The sequence below is a fragment of the Lepidochelys olivacea genome (assembly GCF_965140295.1).
Source record: "Lepidochelys olivacea isolate rLepOli2 genome assembly, chromosome: 20".
Lineage (NCBI taxonomy): Eukaryota > Metazoa > Chordata > Testudines > Cheloniidae > Lepidochelys > Lepidochelys olivacea.
This window is the reverse complement of record NC_140430.1, coordinates 1,875,286-1,893,008: the sequence shown is the minus strand read 5'-3', so window position 1 is coordinate 1,893,008 and position 17,723 is coordinate 1,875,286. Positions and strand designations below refer to the sequence as shown.

Genomic DNA, 17,723 nt, shown 5'->3' with positions numbered 1-17,723 from the left:
GATTGCAAATACAGTGCAACGTTCATGCTGCACTGGAATGGCCTGGAATCAGATGCTATCTGGATGAACAACTGAAGTGTTAATGGAAGCAAGACAAAAGCATTAACTATATGGAGTACACTGAAATAGTGGGGACAAGCTGACAAGTTATGTTATCAAATTTGGAAGGGGAGGGGGAGAGCAATTATCCTCCAAAGCTGTCAAAGTTTTTCCAAACTGATCACTTCAGAACCAATAACCATATTAACTGATGCATGATCCGGCCAAGCACACCTCATTCACATGTAATCTTACCTTTCTGATTTTGTTTCTTAGACATCCCTGCGTATTTGTTTTTATGATCAATTAATTATATGAGGGGGGAAAATAGTTCTCTCCCTTGAATGATGTGGCTGACAGCTGCAAGTCACACGTTGTCTCGTATCAAACGGGAATGGCAAATATCTGGCGGGGATGGCAAATGGGAGCTAGAGAAACCTGCTGACTGAACAGCAAAGCACTCTAGGCTCCTTCCTCTCAACACCAACTTATCAGGATGCCCGAAGGTAGCAGCTCACATTGTCCTTTTCACAGATTCTGAAAGTAAAAAAAAAAACAAAAACCAAAAAACCAAGAAAGGAATTAAGTTAGAAAACTCCCGCTGTATTACAGGAATTCTCATAGGGTACTGGGCTCTTCTGGGCAATGCTTTTTAAAAATAAAATTTATGTTGCTTAGAGGGCACTGTAAAACTACCAGTTAAAAAATAAATAAATCTAAACACAAAGCAGCAAGGTCTCTAAAGACTTTGCCTTGCGTTTCAGCAATCTTGCAGTACTGGAATTCAGAGTTAGTGTAGCCTTTACAAGACAATTTTATTGAAGCACAAAAGCATTAGGGCCAATTTATAACCCATTATAAAAACAGCTGTCTAAACGGATACTAGCATGGAGATAAAGTAGTGTTAGCACATTCAATTTGAGCAAGGCACAACATTGCTTTGGTTTTTCTCTCACCACACCCATAGGTTCTGTTGGTTTATTTCAGCAAAGAACAGGACAGCAACTGACTAAAGCAGGAATAGTTCTCTCTCTGCATTGCATTGTTTTTAAATTGAAGAACTGAAGAGGTCACCTACGTTATTGTACTTGCTCCCATTAATTAGTCCAAGAGCCTTGACAGCAGTCACCACAGTCAGGCGTGACAGGCGAAACAAAGAACAAAGTACAAAAAAAAAGAGAATAATAAGGAATTCTCTGCTACCGTAAATGGGCACAACTCTGCTGAGCCAGCTGGCCCCACTAAAACCTTACAGCCACATTCAGAAGGAAATGTAAAAACTCAGTGAGGAGCTGACAGTAAACCCCTGCTTAGGCATGTATGCTAAAGACATTCCTGGGATATGGTTTACACATCTAGAGAACAGAGCAACACTAACATAATACAAGAAACGAGTAACACTGGCCAACTGAACGTTATTCCTACAACACAGGTGCTTATACAAAGGTATTCAATTTATAAATGAAGTATTTGCTATAACTAAAACTTTACAAGCTAGACTATACAAGTGTTCAAAACCCTTTTTACTTCTAGTCACAGAACCCAAATGTACTTTTTACAACACGAGACATAAGCTCCGAGATACAGAGGAAGCTGCTAGAATACAATAAAGGCTCAGGGTATTTTGAAAGCTGCATGCATAAGAGAGCCCTTTTACCTGTCAGCAAAGCTCTTGGAAGGAAGAAAGGAAGGAAGGAATACAAACTCCTGTCTCGCTGCCTTCAGCTCTTGGAATTAAATAACGCAATTGGTTAGGTTTTTGTTGCCTGAAGCCACACCCGACCCATTAAACTTGGTGTGTGTCAAATGAAATTCAGAAAACAAAATGAGATCCCTACAAAAGCCAGGAAATGTAGTGAAGGACTAAATCTTCAATATTTAGATAGAACAAGGGAACCAGCTCAACTTTTTCTTACTTAGGAAAATTATTGCTTGTAGAAACACTCTCAATGTTCAAAACAGATGTGCTCTGGATCATACGAGTACGTGTAAGTTTCATTTCCCCACCCTCCTGTCTGCTCCCTGGCTGTGAACAGGCAGTACACTGTAAATGATACAAGGATCCTGCTGCTGGAAATGCAGGAACTGAATTGCTGTGGATTTCAAGATAATGCCTGCTCAGGAGAAGGAACGTGATATATGTACACACTTGTGATCACAGAACTAGTACTCAGAAGTCTATTTTTGTAGGATCTTTCAGGAACATAACTATAATGTAAGGTCTTATGCAACATTTATTTTTTAGAAAACAAAACAGCTTCTGTGATTCAGAGTAGTGTGTGAAAGTACACAGGCAATTTTAAATACAGAAGCAACATTTTATCTAGAACACCAGAACAGAGGCAAATCAGGGGGTTATGGGGACCTGGGCAAAAGCAAATGGGAGCCCCCCACCACACCTTCTGCCTGCACTCCCCTCCATGCCCCCCTGCCCCCAAAGCTCCTGCAGGAGAGCTGGGTCAGGGTACTGGGACTTGCCCCACTCTGCCCACCCGGCGCTCCTGCTGGGAAGTGGGGTTGAGGTGCAGGGACTTGCCTGGTCCCACCCGCCTGGAGCTCCTGCCAGGGAGCAGGGTCGGGGCGTGGGGGCTTTGCAAAAGGTAATCCTCTCCAACTGTGAGGTAAGTTATGTCTTCATTTCAAAGAGAAAATAAAAATAATTGTAGTAATTAAGTCTTGGAAAAAACAAAGGCATTTACCAGCAATTATACGTTATTCTTTACCAAGCCTGACAATATCATATAATGATACTCTAGTAACGGTTCAAAGGAATATAGACATTGATAAATCCGATAAGCATTAAATGGCTGGCCATTATATTCTCGAGGATGGAATCAATAGTACATTATCAAATGAAACTGCCACGGTGGAAACATAACTTGGACGATCAGAAGCCACTTCCGCTTGTGTTAATATTCAGTTTCAAAAAGTTGTGCAACATTCACAACCAGATGCCTTGTAAATAACTGACCAGCAGGGAAATTGCACCATGGTAGTTAGATGAAAGGCTTAGATAAATCACTTTTGTTTTTAAAAACAAAGTGGAAGCATCTCTTTAAATTCCAAGACTGGTAAAATAACCAAAGGTAGTAGAAGTTAAAAAAAAATTGCAAAGGATAGTGTATTTAGTCAGAAAAGATATCCCAACATCTAAGACATTAGGTATAGTATATGTCAATAAAATCTGTATAAAAACAAATATTAACTTTTAAAGCCAGTAAGAAACAACTTAAAAAATAAATTAAGATCTGATTTGTTGGATTTTAAATTACTCCATTATTAAATTTAAATCCACAGATTATGTAGGACCTACAAAGGAAAAAAACACACAATACTTTTTGCTTCTTTTTCTGGCTCTGCAGCAATGAAGCTATTCCCAAAGCTGTGCAGTCACTTAGCTGATTACATAAAATAGGATGCGAAAAAGAAAGAAATTAGTGTTTCTAAAGTAGCTTGAAATTTAGAATTAAAAAAACCACAATGTTTTCCAAATGGAACAACAAGATGAGCAGGGATATATTTTCAAGCTTCTTTATGCCTTTATTGTAGGAAGTACAAACTTAAAAAAATATACTCATCCATAGTCTCTTTCAAGAATACCATGATACTAGGATTGATAATTAGTCAATATTTAAACTATCTGGTGAAAGCTTTGCGTGGGTTATCTATTAAATAAGCTACAAAAGTTGCTTCTGCTATCCTAAAGCCTAAAGGACAAGTCTGCTACTTAGAAGGATTTTTACCATTTTCATGCTAGGATTTCAAGCAAGTAGTGGTTTGTTTGGTTTTTTCCCCCCCTCTTGAGCTTAAACAACATAATTCGTGCTATACAGTAGCATCTGGCTAATTGGCTCTTGAGTAAAGTAGTCCCTTACCAAGCTATTTTAATCTTGTTGATCGAGCACATGGAAGTCTTTGTGATTCTACACACAATACCATTTCACTAGAATAAATCTTTGAATTTGTAATTTATAATCATTCAAGAAAAGAAACTATTTCCAAGATACCAGGGTGGCTACAATCAGCAGAGGACTCAAAACACAAAGATGTTTATCCAAAATATTATGCACCCTGCCTTTGTAACACAAACACATGGACACTGGATTAAAGGTCAGTTAAGTACCATGTACTAAAAGTGTCCCCAAATTAACCTAGGAATCCAAAGTATCGTATTTTGTCTTACCACAAAGACTACTTAGAGCAGTAACAGGTTTCATATACCTGCTAGGGGTAGGAATACCAAGAATAATTAAGAATACTTACAAAAAAACCTTAAAGTTTTCTTTTTTGCTGTGTCCCCACAAAAAAGCCTGCCTCCCAGCTGAGAGCATCACTTTATCTGTTGGCCTGCACTGGATCTCTGACACTTCCTCTTTAAGCAAAAGCCAAAAAAGCCATAGAATTCCAACTGCCAGCATCATTAAAGCTTGACACAGGCCTCCATCACTCCTCTTCGAAGACTTAGCTTTTCTGCTCCAGAAGAGATTTAAACCTGGTTCACAGGCTAGTGAGCCCAGATGGCCCCCATTGCTGGATCATATTAAAGAAGTTCTGTATTAAAATCACAAATGAGTTTGATTCCCCATAGTTTAAATTCCAGGGTATTACTAATTAAGAGGTCTCTTGGTTTTTGGTACTGTTTCTCTCCCACTATGTGTGAAACTTGCAAGCTGCTAATTTTAGTATTACATTCTAAGACAGAGTCTGTTCTCAAAGTAATACTCTGTAACAACAGAAACAGCACCCAGAGACTCCCCGCCCTTTTGTTGTATTCATCTCGCTTTGTTAACAATTGTAATTAAAATAGAGATAGAGGATGTATGTGGATGGATGCTTGGTGTGGATAACAACTGAATGATCAGGGAGGTACCAGCCTAAGAATCCAGTGTCCATCAGCTGAAGAAGGCGTCAAGTGGAAATAACCAGAGGACCCCCGGAGGGCATACTGGAATCCACCCAACAGCCTCAAGGATGGGAGACCCAAAGGACAAGATCACATCTGGCAGCACGGAGCCGTCAGGAATGTGCCATCCGCTGATTGATTCAGCAACAGTATGATGAAGCAATTCCATTGACTGGCATAGGAAGAAATTCCTATAAAAATGGACTCTAGAAAGTGAGAACTTTGGGGTCTGATTCTGCAAACCAACTTCCAGGAGCATCAGATGAGCATCTGACAAGACCCTGCTCCCCCCTCATGTCCAGGCCACCTAGCCAGTGGCTTGGCATGAGCAACTCTAAGGCTGGTAACTATAACAACCTTGCAGAACGTGTGTGTGTGAGAATAAATATGAGATTGAATGGAATGTTATAGCTATAACTAACTGCTTACTATGATTCTTTCTGTATTCACAATAAATGTGGCATTTTGCCTTTTCCCCTTTAATAAGATCCTGCTGGTTTTTATTTTATTGGTATAACACCATCACAGACTAAACTGAATGTGCTCAATGTTTTGATAATAGCAGGTTGGCTTTGGTATCTTCTGTCAGAAGAAGGAGCAGAATATGCCCAGGGGTGCTGGAACAATTTTTATAGTGGAGATACTGAGAGCCACTGAACTAAGCTGTAAACCCTACTTATGATGGAAACCGCTTCAAGCCAGGGGTGCAGCAGGGCCCCCAGTTTCAGCACCCATGAATATGCCATACAGTGGTACAAGCTTTCAAAGAAGCATGACAGGAACTGATTTTTGAATCTATACGATCAGATTCCAGAATCTTATCAGAGAAAAAAGGCACATTTAATACACAGTGCTATTAACAACTTGATATGAGGAGGAGGGCAGAGGTAGAGGGGAATTTTTATGCACTCTGGCCTCCTTGGTTTTCTGAGCACAGGTCTGAAAGTGTCTCCAATATCAATGGCCCCAGGGGAATCGCTGTTTGCATAAAGCAGCCTTTTTCCCCCCTGCCCCAGACTAACCCTTTGCTATTTCTAGGAGAGGATAGCAAAATCATTTTGTGTAAAAAAAAAAATCTTTTTATTCCTTACAAACATTAATTTCCTACTATCCCATTCAAACTTCTATTCAGGATTTTTCCACATTGAACATATCTTGCTCTAACCAGTTAATTATTTTGTACAAGAATGAACTGAATATTTAAATACAGAGATGTCACTATCTATGGTCTCCTTAAATCCACACCTGTATTGTTCTTTCAATGAATGCATTACAAAGAACACAAGCTAAGCATTAGATATTCTAGAACATACATACCTCTTACAATCTAGTTTTACGTGGTCTTGCACCTTAGAGAAGTGGAAATGCAAACACTGCTCAGACCACGCTGATTATTTGTTGCACAGACACACAACATGTGTACACATGTAGATGCAGTATGCAAAGGTAAAAAGCAAAAGGCAACCTTTTCACTTTTCCACAAATTTCAGACCACACCACCACCCACCAATGGACTGCATTAGTTAATGCCAGATTATACCGTGTTTTACACAACTGTATAGCGAATGGATACCATCCAATGTAGGATTGTTCTTATAAGACTTTCAATATTTAAAAAAATTGCTGTAGTCTAGTGACTAGTCACAGAACTGGAAGCAAGAACTCCCAAAGTCTAATCCCTAATGTGCTATGTGGCCTTGGGAAAGTCACTTCACTTCCATGCGCCTACTGTAATGTGGGGATAATTCACATCTGGTGCAAAGTGTTTGTATTGGTGTAAAGTGCTGGGTATTACTCTGGTCTTCAACTGTTTCATTCAAAGCTCTTTGGTCCTGAGGGAGGTATGTGTGCCACACAGCCAGTGTAATCAGGCCCTGTACAGAAAGAGAACCTCTCATGCGCTAGCAGCCATGCTGGATGGGCCTGATCTGATGGCCAAACCAGAGGAGACAAAGACACTGCATACTCATGTGCGACGAGCAGACAAGAATAGATGAGGAGTTGAGTAAAGGGAGCAGAGACCAGCAAAAGTCCCTGTCTCCAGATCCCTGGTAGAAAATGTAGGGGGAAGGAAAGAGATAGATATTCTTGTCCTGATGGTATTTTAGTGTCTCTTACAACCAGCTGTGAAGCTTTAAGGCATACTTTGGACTGCAGCTGTGTGAATACTCCGTCAGGTGTTCCAGGCCATGCCTAAGTGCCCTGCCACCACCATCGCCTTATCAAAATTCTTACTTCCCTATTGCAAACATTTTTTACCTCTTCATTCTAGAAAACTCCATTAGAGATCTCAAAGCACTTCGCAAACATTAAATAAACTTCAAGACTGTCCCGCAAGAAGTAATAATGGATATGAGCTGTTTGCTCTTTAGATGCAGCTTGTTCATATAGATACACACACAAGTTTCTCTCTTTTGTTTCCACTGCATGCATCCGATGAAGTGAGCTGTAGCTCATGAAAGCTCACGCTCAAATAAATTGGTTAGTCTCTAAGGTGCCCCAAGTCCTCCTGTTCTTTTTGCGAATACAGACTAACACGGCTGTTACTCTGAAACCTCTCTTTTGTTTGTTGTTAAACCACCACGATTACTTTCAAATAGCTTTCTGGGTTTGAAAGACACAAAAATAAGACTTTTGTTCCACGGTGACCTATAGAAGGAATTTTTTTTTAAACGAGCTGGTGTCTTTTTGGCTATTCTTTCAACATAATCTGTAAAAGATTTCTTTTTAAAGTTCAGATAGCATCAAAAGAAAAAAATTCATGGAAGACATCCGAAGAGGACTTACTGGAAGTCTCAGAAAATATATGCTGTTAGATCTCCTACCTTTACTGAAGGGGCAAAGGTGTTGAATCTTTAAGATCTCCTAAATTAAATAGGGGTTAACAACAAACGAATGATGATTTTAAGAAGTCCCACTGAAAGTTCCTTTCTCTCAGTTGCTCAACTTTCACTCTCCTGGCTCCTGTGATGTCAGTTTGAGTGGTCCAAGTCTATCAATGAGTCATCCAACAGACAGGACTTGATATTTTAAACTTAAAAACAAGCAGATTTTTTAAAACCTCACACCTTCTTTGTATTAATAACAAATTTATAAAACACAAGTCTCTATCCCCACTCTTTGCAGGTCACCTCTTCCTTTGTCTTGAAACTAATCAGCCGCTTTCGCTTAGGGACTATACTGCAGTTGTTCAGCAAGATCATAAAAGAATTGAAAGCCACTTGAAAAGTAATCTACAGTTCACCATGCAAGTCAACTCTCCCTCAAAACAGAGGTATATGCTGGCAAACCCTTAACTACAGTGACACCAACAACCACCACTACTGCTGTACATTTGTGATGCAGGGCAAATTAGCTGACCGATGTGTATTACTTCTATGTGGACTGTGTCATATGTTTTCAATCAAAATTGAGTTTTTGACTAAACAAAAATGTTAATGGAAAGTATGATTTCCTTGAAAAAACATTTTTTATTGGAAAAAAAGAGTTTTCTGTTTTCCGACAATTACTTTTCATCAGAAAACTGGAAACTTCATTTTTTAAGCTGTAAATTTAGAAAAAAACAAAAACATTTTGATTTTGTTGAAGTTTTCAACCAAAACTGAAATGTTTTACAGCCAGTGCTAAAAGTTACTGAACCAGCCTGTAAAATATTTCCCCCCCCCCCCACACACAGCTGCTCAACAGATTCTTTATTAAATGTTACATGTTAAATGGTTTGAATAGTCAGGGAAACCATGCCAAAAACCTGCTGTTTCCAAGCACCATCCGGCCCATTTTTCTCCTCGCAGTGTTACCTGCCTTTCATCAGACATATTCCTGCTGTCTCATTCCCAGTCATCATTTGTTATTTGTACAACAGTAACACCTGCAGGCCCCAATGGGGATCAAGCCCCCATTGAAGTGGTTGTCATATAAACACAAGACACCGTCCCTACCCCCAATGGGCTTAAAGGCTAGGCTGTAACAAGTGGGTGTAACAGACAGACGCAGGGGGTAAGGGGAAGATGGTGAGAGCAGCAGGACACTTGGCTGTGGATGTGCACAGTGTACAGTATAAATCACACCTATTAATGCCCTCAGCAGTCCTTTCCCACTTGAACAGTTAACACCCATGACCTTAGTCTCCCCTTTGATGTTTGCCCACCTGCCATTGTACATTTCCCTCATAACCCCGTTCAGCCGTTCTCCCCAACTCCTCGCTCTGCTGTCCTCCATGTCCCCCACCTCTTCTCACTGTTCTATCACCAGACTCCCACACCCGCCCCCAGACTCTCCCCCAGCCCACTCCCATCCCCTCTCCTTTCACCTTCCCAGATCCCCCCGCACTGCTGCCTCCAGCCCCCCTCCCAGCCCCCCACCATCCCCTCTCCTTTCACCCTCCCAGACCCCCCGCAATGCTCTCCCCCAGCCCCACTCCCATCCCCCCCACCATCCCCTCTCCTTTCACCTTCCCAGACCCCCCGCACTGCTCTCTCCCAGCCCCACTCCCATCCCCCCCACCATCCCCTCTCCTTTCACCCTCCCAGACCCCCCGCAATGCTCTCCCCCAGCCCCACTCCCATCCCCCCCACCATTCCCTCTCCTTTCACCTTCCCAGACCCCCCGCACTGCTCCCCCCAGCCCCACTCCCATCCCCCCCACTGACCCCTCTTCTTTCACCCTCCCAGACCCCCCGCACTGCTCTCCCCCAGCCCCACTCCCATCCTCTCTCCTTTCACCTTCCCAGACCCCCCGCACTGCTCTCTCCCAGCCCCACTCCCATCCCCCCCACCATCCCCTCTCTTTTCACCCTCCCAGACCCCCGCACTGCTCTCCCCCAGCCCCACTCCCATCCCCCCCACCATCCCCTCTCCTTTCACACTCCCAGACCCCCCGCACTGCTCCCCCCAGCCCCACTCCCATCCCCTCTCCTTTCACCTTCCCAGACCCCCCGCACTGCTCCCCCAGCCCCACTCCCATCCCCCCCACCATCCCCTCTCCTTTCACACTCCCAGACCCCCCGCACTGCTGCCTCCAGCCCCACTCCCATCCCCCCCACTGACCCCTCTCCTTTCACCTTCCCAGACCCCCCGCACTGCTCCCCCCAGCCCCACTCCCATCCCCCCCACTGACCCCTCTCCTTTCACCCTCCCAGACCCCCCGCACTGCTGCCTCCAGCCCCACTCCCATCCCCCCCACTGACCCCTCTCCTTTCACCTTCCCAGACCCCCCGCACTGCTCTCCCCCAGCCCCACTCCCATCGCTCCCTCCTCCATCAGCCCCCTGCCCCCCCAAAATCCCCCAACCCCCCCCCAGGCGTTACTCCTTATTGCCCCCCCCGACTCCTCCTTCCGCCTCCCCCCGCGTCCCCCGGGCCCGGCTGCTCCCCTCAGCCCCCGCCGGGCCCTGGCCGCGCGCAGGGAGCCAGACGCCGCCGCCCCCCTCACCGTCTCCTCAGGCCGCCGCTGCCAGGCACCGGGGAAAGGGGGGGCGGGGCCCCGCACCGACCCCGGCGAGAGTCAGCGAGCCCAACCAACCAACGGGAAAAGGGCTCGGAGCCACCCAGCCAATGGCGAACGTTAGAGTCGGAAACCCGGGGCGTGGACAGCGAGGCCAACCAATGGCGGCACGGGACACCGAGCCCCGCCGGCCAATAAGGAGCGGCGAGGGGCCGATCCCAGTCCCACCGTCCAATAGGACAAGGCGAGCCTCCCTCGCGTAGCCTCCTGCGCGCCGCAGCCAATGGGCGAGCAGAGCGCTCGAGCCAATGCGGGTAGCGAGGACGGCCCAGGAGAGGGACGTGGCTATAGGCGGTCGAGGGCCAATCCAACAGCGTCCAAGAGGATACCTGGCTCCACCCCCTATTCTCGCCGGCTCACGCCAAGGGCAGGGCGGGGGGAGCCGAGCTGAGCCGGAAATTGCCGAAGCTGCTGCCACGGACCTGGCGGAAAGAGCCGAGCTTGTTCCGGAAAGTGCCGAAGCTGGGAGCTGGCCTCAACACTGATGTGCCGAGGCTGGAGCCTGGTGCGGAGCCAGCGGGCCGGCCTCAGGGGGGGTCACTGGTCCAGGGGACCCCTGGGCTTTGGGGTCACTGGTCCTGGGGCCCCTGGGGTCACTGGTCCTGGGGCTCTGGAGTCATTGGTCCTCGGGGGCCCTGGGCTCTGGGGTCACTGGTCCTGGGGCCCCTGGGGTCACTGGTCCTGGGGCTCTGGGGTCACTGGTCCTGGGGCTCTGGGGTCACTGGTCTTGGGGGGCTCTGGGGTCACTGGTCCTGGGACCCCTGGGGTCACTGGTCCTGGGGCTCTGGAGTCATTGGTCCTGGGGCCCCTGGGGTCACTGGTCCTGGGGCTCTGGGGTCACTGGTCTTGGGGGGCTCTGGGGTCACTGGTCCTGGGGCTCTGGAGTCACTGGTCCTGGGGCTCTGGGGTCACTGGTCCTGGGGCTCTGGAGTCATTGGTCCTGGGACCCCTGGGGTCACTGGTCCTGGGGCTCTGGGGTCACTGGTCTTGGGGGGCTCTGGGGTCACTGGTCCTGGGGCTCTGGAGTCACTGGTCTTGGGGGGCTCTGGGGTCACTGGTCCTGGGGCTCTGGGGCCATTGGTCCAGGGGGGCCCCGGGCTCTGGGGGCCCTGGGGTCACTGTTTCCCCACCTCCAGGGTCCCAGCCTGTCCCATGCATGGAGCCTACTCCCAAGGGGGGCCCTTGGCTCTGGGGTTGCTGGCCACCCTTTTCCATGTCCCATGCAGGGGGCCTGGTCCCCACCCAGGTCCCAGCCAGGCAGCTTTGGCTCCGGAGTCTCTGTTCTGTCAACGCCAGGGTCCCACGTCCCAAGTAGCATCCCCGGCACCACGTTCTGCCCAGATTTTCCACCCCGAGGGCCCCACCACTGCCCTCCTCAACGCTGCTGGATCTGTAAAACAGCAGGCCCTTCCTGTCCTGGGCTGGATGGGAACGAGTGACCCAGCAGCCAAAGGCCCCATCCCCTGGAGCCCACCAGCCCTTCCCAGAAGTTCTGACCTAGCCTGGCCTTTGTAACCTCTGCCCTCGACGCATCACAGCACAGGCCACCCCAAGCCCCACACTCCTCCCTTCTCCGCACTTCGCCTGCTCTCTCCACTCGGGACCTGTCCTCTTATTCTGTGGAGTGGCCTCAGCCCAGCTTCGGGCTTTATTTCCTTTATTTTTGATTCTCCTCTTTCCACCTGCAGCCTGATGCCGACACCTACTGGGCACCCAGGGCATCACAACGCCGTCAAATATCAATGTACCGTTCCCACATTCAACCCAAAGTGCCTCGTTGGTGCAGTTTATTTGTAGGACAAGTGGCCGGCAGGCCCAGAGCAGAGCCTGGTGTTGTCCAAAGATAGGGTAAAAGACAGTTCCCACCCTTCTTGGGGCAGCAAAGTGCAGAGCCCCCACGCCACCACCAAGTTCAGTCCAAGGGCAGTCGTCAGCGACACGTGGCTTTGTCAGTGTTTGGCCCCAGTCGTGCGTGGGAGCCGCTCGTTGGCCCCGGCTGCACATGGACCCTGGCCTGTTGGAACAGGAGCGGGTGGCAAATCAACACCAGGTGCGTGTTTGCCTGGTCAGTTATAAAACATTGCTGATGCAACTCCACCCCCTGCATGCGAGCTATCGGGCTGGCCCTGAGAATGGTGTAAGCTCAGCAGGGAGGGGTTGTCGGCAGCCAAACCCAGCATTATCGGTCCCTGCCCTGAAGAGCGTGCAGTCTAAACAGACAGGATGGACACAGAGTGGGAAGGGAAACAGGGATCAAGTGACTTGCCCAAGAAGTTCAGTGGCAGAGCAAGGACTAGAACCCATGTTCCTGGCTGCCATGCCAGTGCTCCAGCCACGAGACTAAGCGACAGCCCTCGAAAATTACAAAGGAAAAACCCTGCTTTATTACACACCCTGGGCCCAATCCACAGTCCCTTGTTCTCAAGGGGAGCGACAGGGTGCTGAGCACTTTTGGCCATTTCACTGAGGCCCTTCTGATAATTTGGCCCCCATCCCTGGTTTCTGATGAGCCCCTGCCCATGTCAGCCACCTTCCATCTCTGGATCTCAAAGCACTTTGAAACCAGTCACCTCAAACCCCACCTGGGGACCAGGCACTAGCCCCCTTTTACAGCTGGACTCACTGAGACCCGGGAGGAGACATGCCTGGCACCACGTCACACGATGACTCAGCAGCAGAACTAGGAACGTCACCCAGGAGGGCTGGTGGCCAGTCCCCTTCTCATAGGCAATGAGTTGCCATCCAGCGAGCCACCTGCCTTCCCCCCCGCCCCCGCTCAGGAATGGGGGGGAGAGCACACACTACAAAAGCCTTTCTCTTGCTGCCCTGTGCAATGTGCCAGCCCGGTGCCCTGTCCGTCCCTGCCGCAGGATTGAAAGGAACCTCTGAAGTTGCTGCTGCTCAGCTGGGCCCTTTTCCTTTGCACCTGGCTCCCTGTTTTGCATTTCACCCTGCCTGTGAGCGCAAAGCTAGCCTGGTCAGTTTCACTTCCTGGTTCTCATGCCCTTCCCGGAGCAGTGCTGGGGGGTGGGAGGAAAGCAGGCACAGTCTCAAAGGCTCTATCGCAAAGCGGTGGGAGGGGCGCAGCAGCTGGGCCTCCCCCACCAGGGGTGCTGCCCATCATGTGGGCTTGGCTTTCCTCGGCTGCACGAGGCTCTCGTAGGCTGCCTGCACCTCGATGAACCGTCTCTCGGCCTCCTCCGCCCGGTGTTGGTTGTGATCCGGGTGCCAAAGCTTCACCAGGTCCCGGTAACTCTTGTGAATCTCCTCCACGGGGGCGCCGTCCCGGAGACCCAAGACCTGAGGGGTTGCAAGGAGAAATGACCCCACTGGACTGGCAGCCGGGGGGGGATGCAGCGAGTCTCTGAGCTCTGGGGTCTTCCCCTTAGGGGATTGGGAGGGGAGCTGGATCCAGACTGGGGACACTGGAGACCCAGGAACTGCAGCCCACCTGGAGACTGGGCCATGGCAAAGGAGGGCAGTGCAGGCTCAGACTCCCAGGCCAGGCACAGAGCTGGGCAGTGCAGGAGATCCCCTGCAGCAGGCGGTCACGTGAGCCCGCTGGGAGCAGCACTGCCCCTAGGGGGCGCTAGTGCTCAACGTGGCCCCGAAGGTTCGGGAAGCCAGGTGCTTCCCTTCACGTGCATTTGCTCCCCCTGGAACTGGGCGTTGAACGACTCCCACCCGCGCCTGCTCTGTGCAAACCAGAGTGGAAGCCGCTGCCCCATCAGGTCCCGCTGGTTTCCCTCCCAGACAGAGCTGGGGATCCAAGGGCCCTGGCCCCCGCTTTCCCCACTGCTCTAACCATTAACCCCCAGCACAGAGAGAGCAATAGAACCCGAGAGTCCTGGCCCTCTGGCCCTTGCTCTAATCACTAGCCCCCACCCCCCTCTCTACACTTCTCCTTTGTCCATGTAAACGCTAGTCGGCACCCTCCCTGACGTCCCCGCGGACGCCCACTGCTCACCCCAGGAGCCGGCAACTCCCCACCTTGTACGCCAGCAGCTGCCGCTCACTCTGGAAGCTCTGCACAAACTCATAGACCTTCTCCCACTCCTGGAAGGAGCCGGCCCCGAAGCCCGCACCCTCCGTCAGCAGCCTCCAGGCGCGGTAGGGCAGGAAGAGGAGCTGCTCCAGGAAGCTGCCCAGGGACGGGAAGAAACTGAGCCGTGCCAAGACGGTGCCAGTGATGTGGGCGACGTAGCCGGCAGTGGCGGCTGAGTTGCTGAGGGCGCAGTAGGCCAGCGGGGCGGTGAAGGCCAGGTAGGCCAGGCCCAGGTGGTACAGCCGGGAGCGCAGCGTCTCGCTGGTGCCCCGGCAGGCCTTGTAGCCCCGGCACTGCTGGGCGGTCACGCTGGCCGTCAGGCTGATGGGCAGGATGGCCAGGGCGCGGCCGTAGAAGATGGGGGAGGTGAGGAAGGCCGCCGCCAGAGTGCTCCTGAGATCCGAGGTCTGGTCACCCACGCTGGAGACCACGTGCACCCCCAGGCCCACGGCCAGCGGCAGGGCCAGCAGGTAGAAGCCGGCCAGGGAGGAGAGGCCGATGAGTGCCACCAGTCCGAAGTAGATCCCCACCAGGACCTGGCTGAAGAAGCGCGTGGGGCTGAGGGCCGGGGGCTCCGGGCCGCGGGGCTGCGGCTCCCGGGTGTCATTGGCGCGTGCCACCCAGCCGGGGAGCCGCCAGAACTCCCAGAGCCAGCCCACCCCGAAGCCCCCCAGGGTCAGCATCCACAGCAGGGCGTGGCTGTCCCGGCCCAGGTAGATGTGGTGCAGCCCGACGGGGCCCCCCAGCGCCCACAGGGCGTAGGTCACCAGGAGCCGCTTGGCCATCGTTGTGGGGGGTTGGCTCACACGGGCTCCGATGCTGGGTTGGGGGGGTGGGACATCATCCCCTTGCGATGCCCCCCGCTGGCTGCTGGGAGTACCGCAGGTGTCCTGCCACCCTAAAGGAGGGGGGTGGAAGAGATCATTGCGCGGCATAGGGGGCGGGGGCAAAAATCCCTCCTCCCATGCCTCCCTCCCTAGCCGGACACCTGGCCCAGGCTGCCCCTCTCCCCCCAGCACAGTAACTAGAGATGCCCCCTGCCCCCCATCCAGGTGTGCTCAGTGCCCCGGCATTCACAGTCACCAAACCAGGTCCCTCTCCACCCCAGGTGCCCCCTGCCCTGGGAGCCCTCATTCCGCCCGGGATTGGGGCCAGCGGGGGCTTGGAGACACCTCGATGTCCCCCACTCGGGACATCAGGGAGCCAGGGCCAGAGTGAGCTGGGACGGGGGCACCCGGAGAACAGGAACAGGGAGCAGAATCCACCCCCCCAACAACCCCCGGCCCCATCCCAGAGCCGCCCTGCACCTCGGCTCACGTACCTCTCTGCACATACACCCAGCCAGGGGCCCCCGGACGCAGGCTGTGGGGCGGGGAGGGGGCTGGGCCACCAGGACTTTGCTCCCAGGCTCCCCACACCGGGTTAGACTTTGCCCACATCCCGTGAGTCCGGGCGCTGACTCAGTGGGGCTTGGCGAGGGCTGGATTCTGCCTGCACCTAACACCCACTCGTCAAAGGGCACCGGCCTTCCCAGCAGCCTCTGCAGCCCTGGTGGGGCTCCCTTGGGGGAAGAGAGGGCAACAATGCAGCCCCCTGGAAATGGCTGGTGGAAAGACTCCTGACCCTCACTCCTCCGCTAGGGGCCAGATCACTGCAGCCCTGCCCCAGGGCCTGAGCTGTGGGGCCAGCATGTCCTTCCTGCCCCCGCTCTGGGCCCAGCTTCGCTGCCAAGCCCGGTTCTGACCTGGCTCTAAGCCCTGGGGCCCGGGAGGTTCGTTTCCTCCCATCACCTGGATCTTCCGCACCGGGGCCCTGAGCCCTGCCCTGGTCTCGTGGGGCCTTGTGCTTGGGCATCCCTGCCCCTGCCCTCCGGGCCAGCTGAGGCAGGATTCAGGGGTTAAGGCCCCGACCTCTAAGCACTGGGCTTCCCCACGCTGTCTCCCAGCTCTGGGAGCCATCCACCCGCGGGGTCCGTGGGAATCCCCCACTGCTGCGGCTCTTTGCTGTCTAGCATGAAGCTGGGCGTCGAGTCCCCTCTGCTCTCCATCTGCTCTCCATCTGCTCCCCTCTAACCAGGGCCCTGTGCTCCCCAGGGTCCTGCACACACTCCCCGGCCGGAGAGAGCCACGAAGGAAGCGGGGGCAGGGTAACCTCAAGACCAGCACCCTCAGGTCGGAGGCGGCGGATGGGGAACCGACGTCCGTTTCCATCTGGGGGTCATTCCCAGCACAGGCTCTTCAGCCCCGGGCTGCCACACAGCCCCCGGCTGGCGCTAACCAGCCGCTGAGCCAGACCCTCCTACAGCACCCTCCACCCGCAGCGTCCTGCCTGTGTGCAGCTGCCCCACCACTGAAATGCAGCCGCCTCTGGGTGCCACTAGGCAGCTGTATTGTTACCAGGGTGTCTCGAGGGGCCACGCTGCACAGACACGGAGAGGGGAAGTGACTCGCCCAGGGTCAAGGTCAGGGGCAGAGCCAGGTGTCCTGAGTCCTGGTGCTGGGCCCCCACCACTAGGCCTAGCTGCCTGGGCACTGGCCAGAGGCAGAGGGAAGGGCAGGCGGAGTTTGAGAGAGGGCCCTGGCTGCCCAGTGCGGCCTAACGAGAGACCGGAGTGGGGGGCTGGACCAGGCTGAGTGTGTGTATGGGCCAGACAGACAGACATTGCCTGGCTAGAGCCTGGAGCAGGGCAGTTTCCCAAGCCAAGGGCCTGGCCCCAGCCTCCTCGTGTCCCAGCCACGCCGAGGAGCGCCAGGGGGACAGGCTGCTACATTCGCTAGAAGATGGGGTGAGGGACCCTGCCCCTCGGGGCTTGATCCTGCCAAGGGAGAAGTGCCCCTTGGTTCTAGCCATTGGGGGTAGACCATCTCGGATGCCAGGCGACTCTGGGGCATGTGGGCCCAATGGCCCCACATATGGGACCCAATCCTGCAAAGCGCTGAGCACCCTAGATTGCAGGAGGAGGGGCCATTCCCACCCCAGGGTGGGGGAAGACAGCTCCCAGTGAATCTCACATGCAGCTGGGCTGGGAATCAGGCCCTGGGGGGGGACCCTCGCTAATCAATCCATCAGCTCCCTCTGGACCCCGCAATTGATTCATCCCTCCAGCCCCCGCCCCGCTTTTTCCTCCTCGTTAGTGTGGCCAAGGGCCAGGTCCAGCGGATTTCAGAGGGTCTCTCAGCTCATAGCAAGTCCCCCCCTTCCCCCCCCCGCCCCGCATGAGGCCAGCGGCACAGCG

At 52.3% G+C, this 17,723-nt stretch overlaps 2 protein-coding genes across 4 annotated transcripts in view; both read right to left on the bottom strand.

Moving 5' to 3' along the window:
• Positions 1–10,482, bottom strand: part of SPATS2 (spermatogenesis associated serine rich 2) — a 45,950-nt gene extending 35,468 nt beyond the window's left edge. Inside the window, exon 1 of one of the 2 annotated variants that reach the window (XM_084610585.1) lies at positions 10,372–10,482. Coding sequence is in view for 1 of the 2 variants with exons in the window: in XM_084610584.1 (XP_084466710.1) it covers positions 295–319 (25 nt within the window). In the remaining variant the exon portion in view is untranslated. Of the gene's footprint in view, positions 1–294; positions 576–10,371 lie in introns of those variants that run through there. The other variant, XM_084610584.1, reaches the window with a different exon arrangement.
• A 1,719-nt stretch (positions 10,483–12,201) lies between these two features.
• Positions 12,202–15,910, bottom strand: DNAJC22 (DnaJ heat shock protein family (Hsp40) member C22). 2 transcript variants are annotated; one of them, XM_084610601.1, is made up of 4 exons: positions 15,810–15,910; positions 14,434–15,386; positions 13,618–13,743; positions 12,202–12,457 (listed from the first exon to the last, which is right to left on the bottom strand). In XM_084610601.1, exons 2-4 carry the CDS (start codon positions 15,271–15,273, stop codon positions 12,374–12,376), a joined length of 1,050 nt encoding a protein of 349 aa, XP_084466727.1. In that variant the 5' UTR covers positions 15,274–15,386; positions 15,810–15,910; the 3' UTR covers positions 12,202–12,373. The 2 variants fall into 2 exon arrangements, with proteins under 2 accessions (XP_084466727.1, XP_084466728.1); XM_084610602.1 differs by having other exon boundaries at positions 12,202–13,743.
• Positions 15,911–17,723: the final 1,813 nt, after the last annotated feature.

Coding starts and splice junctions, on each gene's coding strand:
- DNAJC22 (XM_084610601.1), bottom strand. CDS start 15,273: ATGGCCAAGCGGCTCCTGGTGACCTACGCCCTGTGGGCGCTGGGGGGC. Junction 13,744..14,433: donor GGCAGCTGCTGGCGTACAAG/GTGGGGAGTTGC, acceptor GCAACCCCTCAG/GTCTTGGGTCTCCGGGACGG. Junction 12,458..13,617: donor CCGAGAGACGGTTCATCGAG/GTGCAGGCAGCC, acceptor CTGTTCCAACAG/GCCAGGGTCCATGTGCAGCC.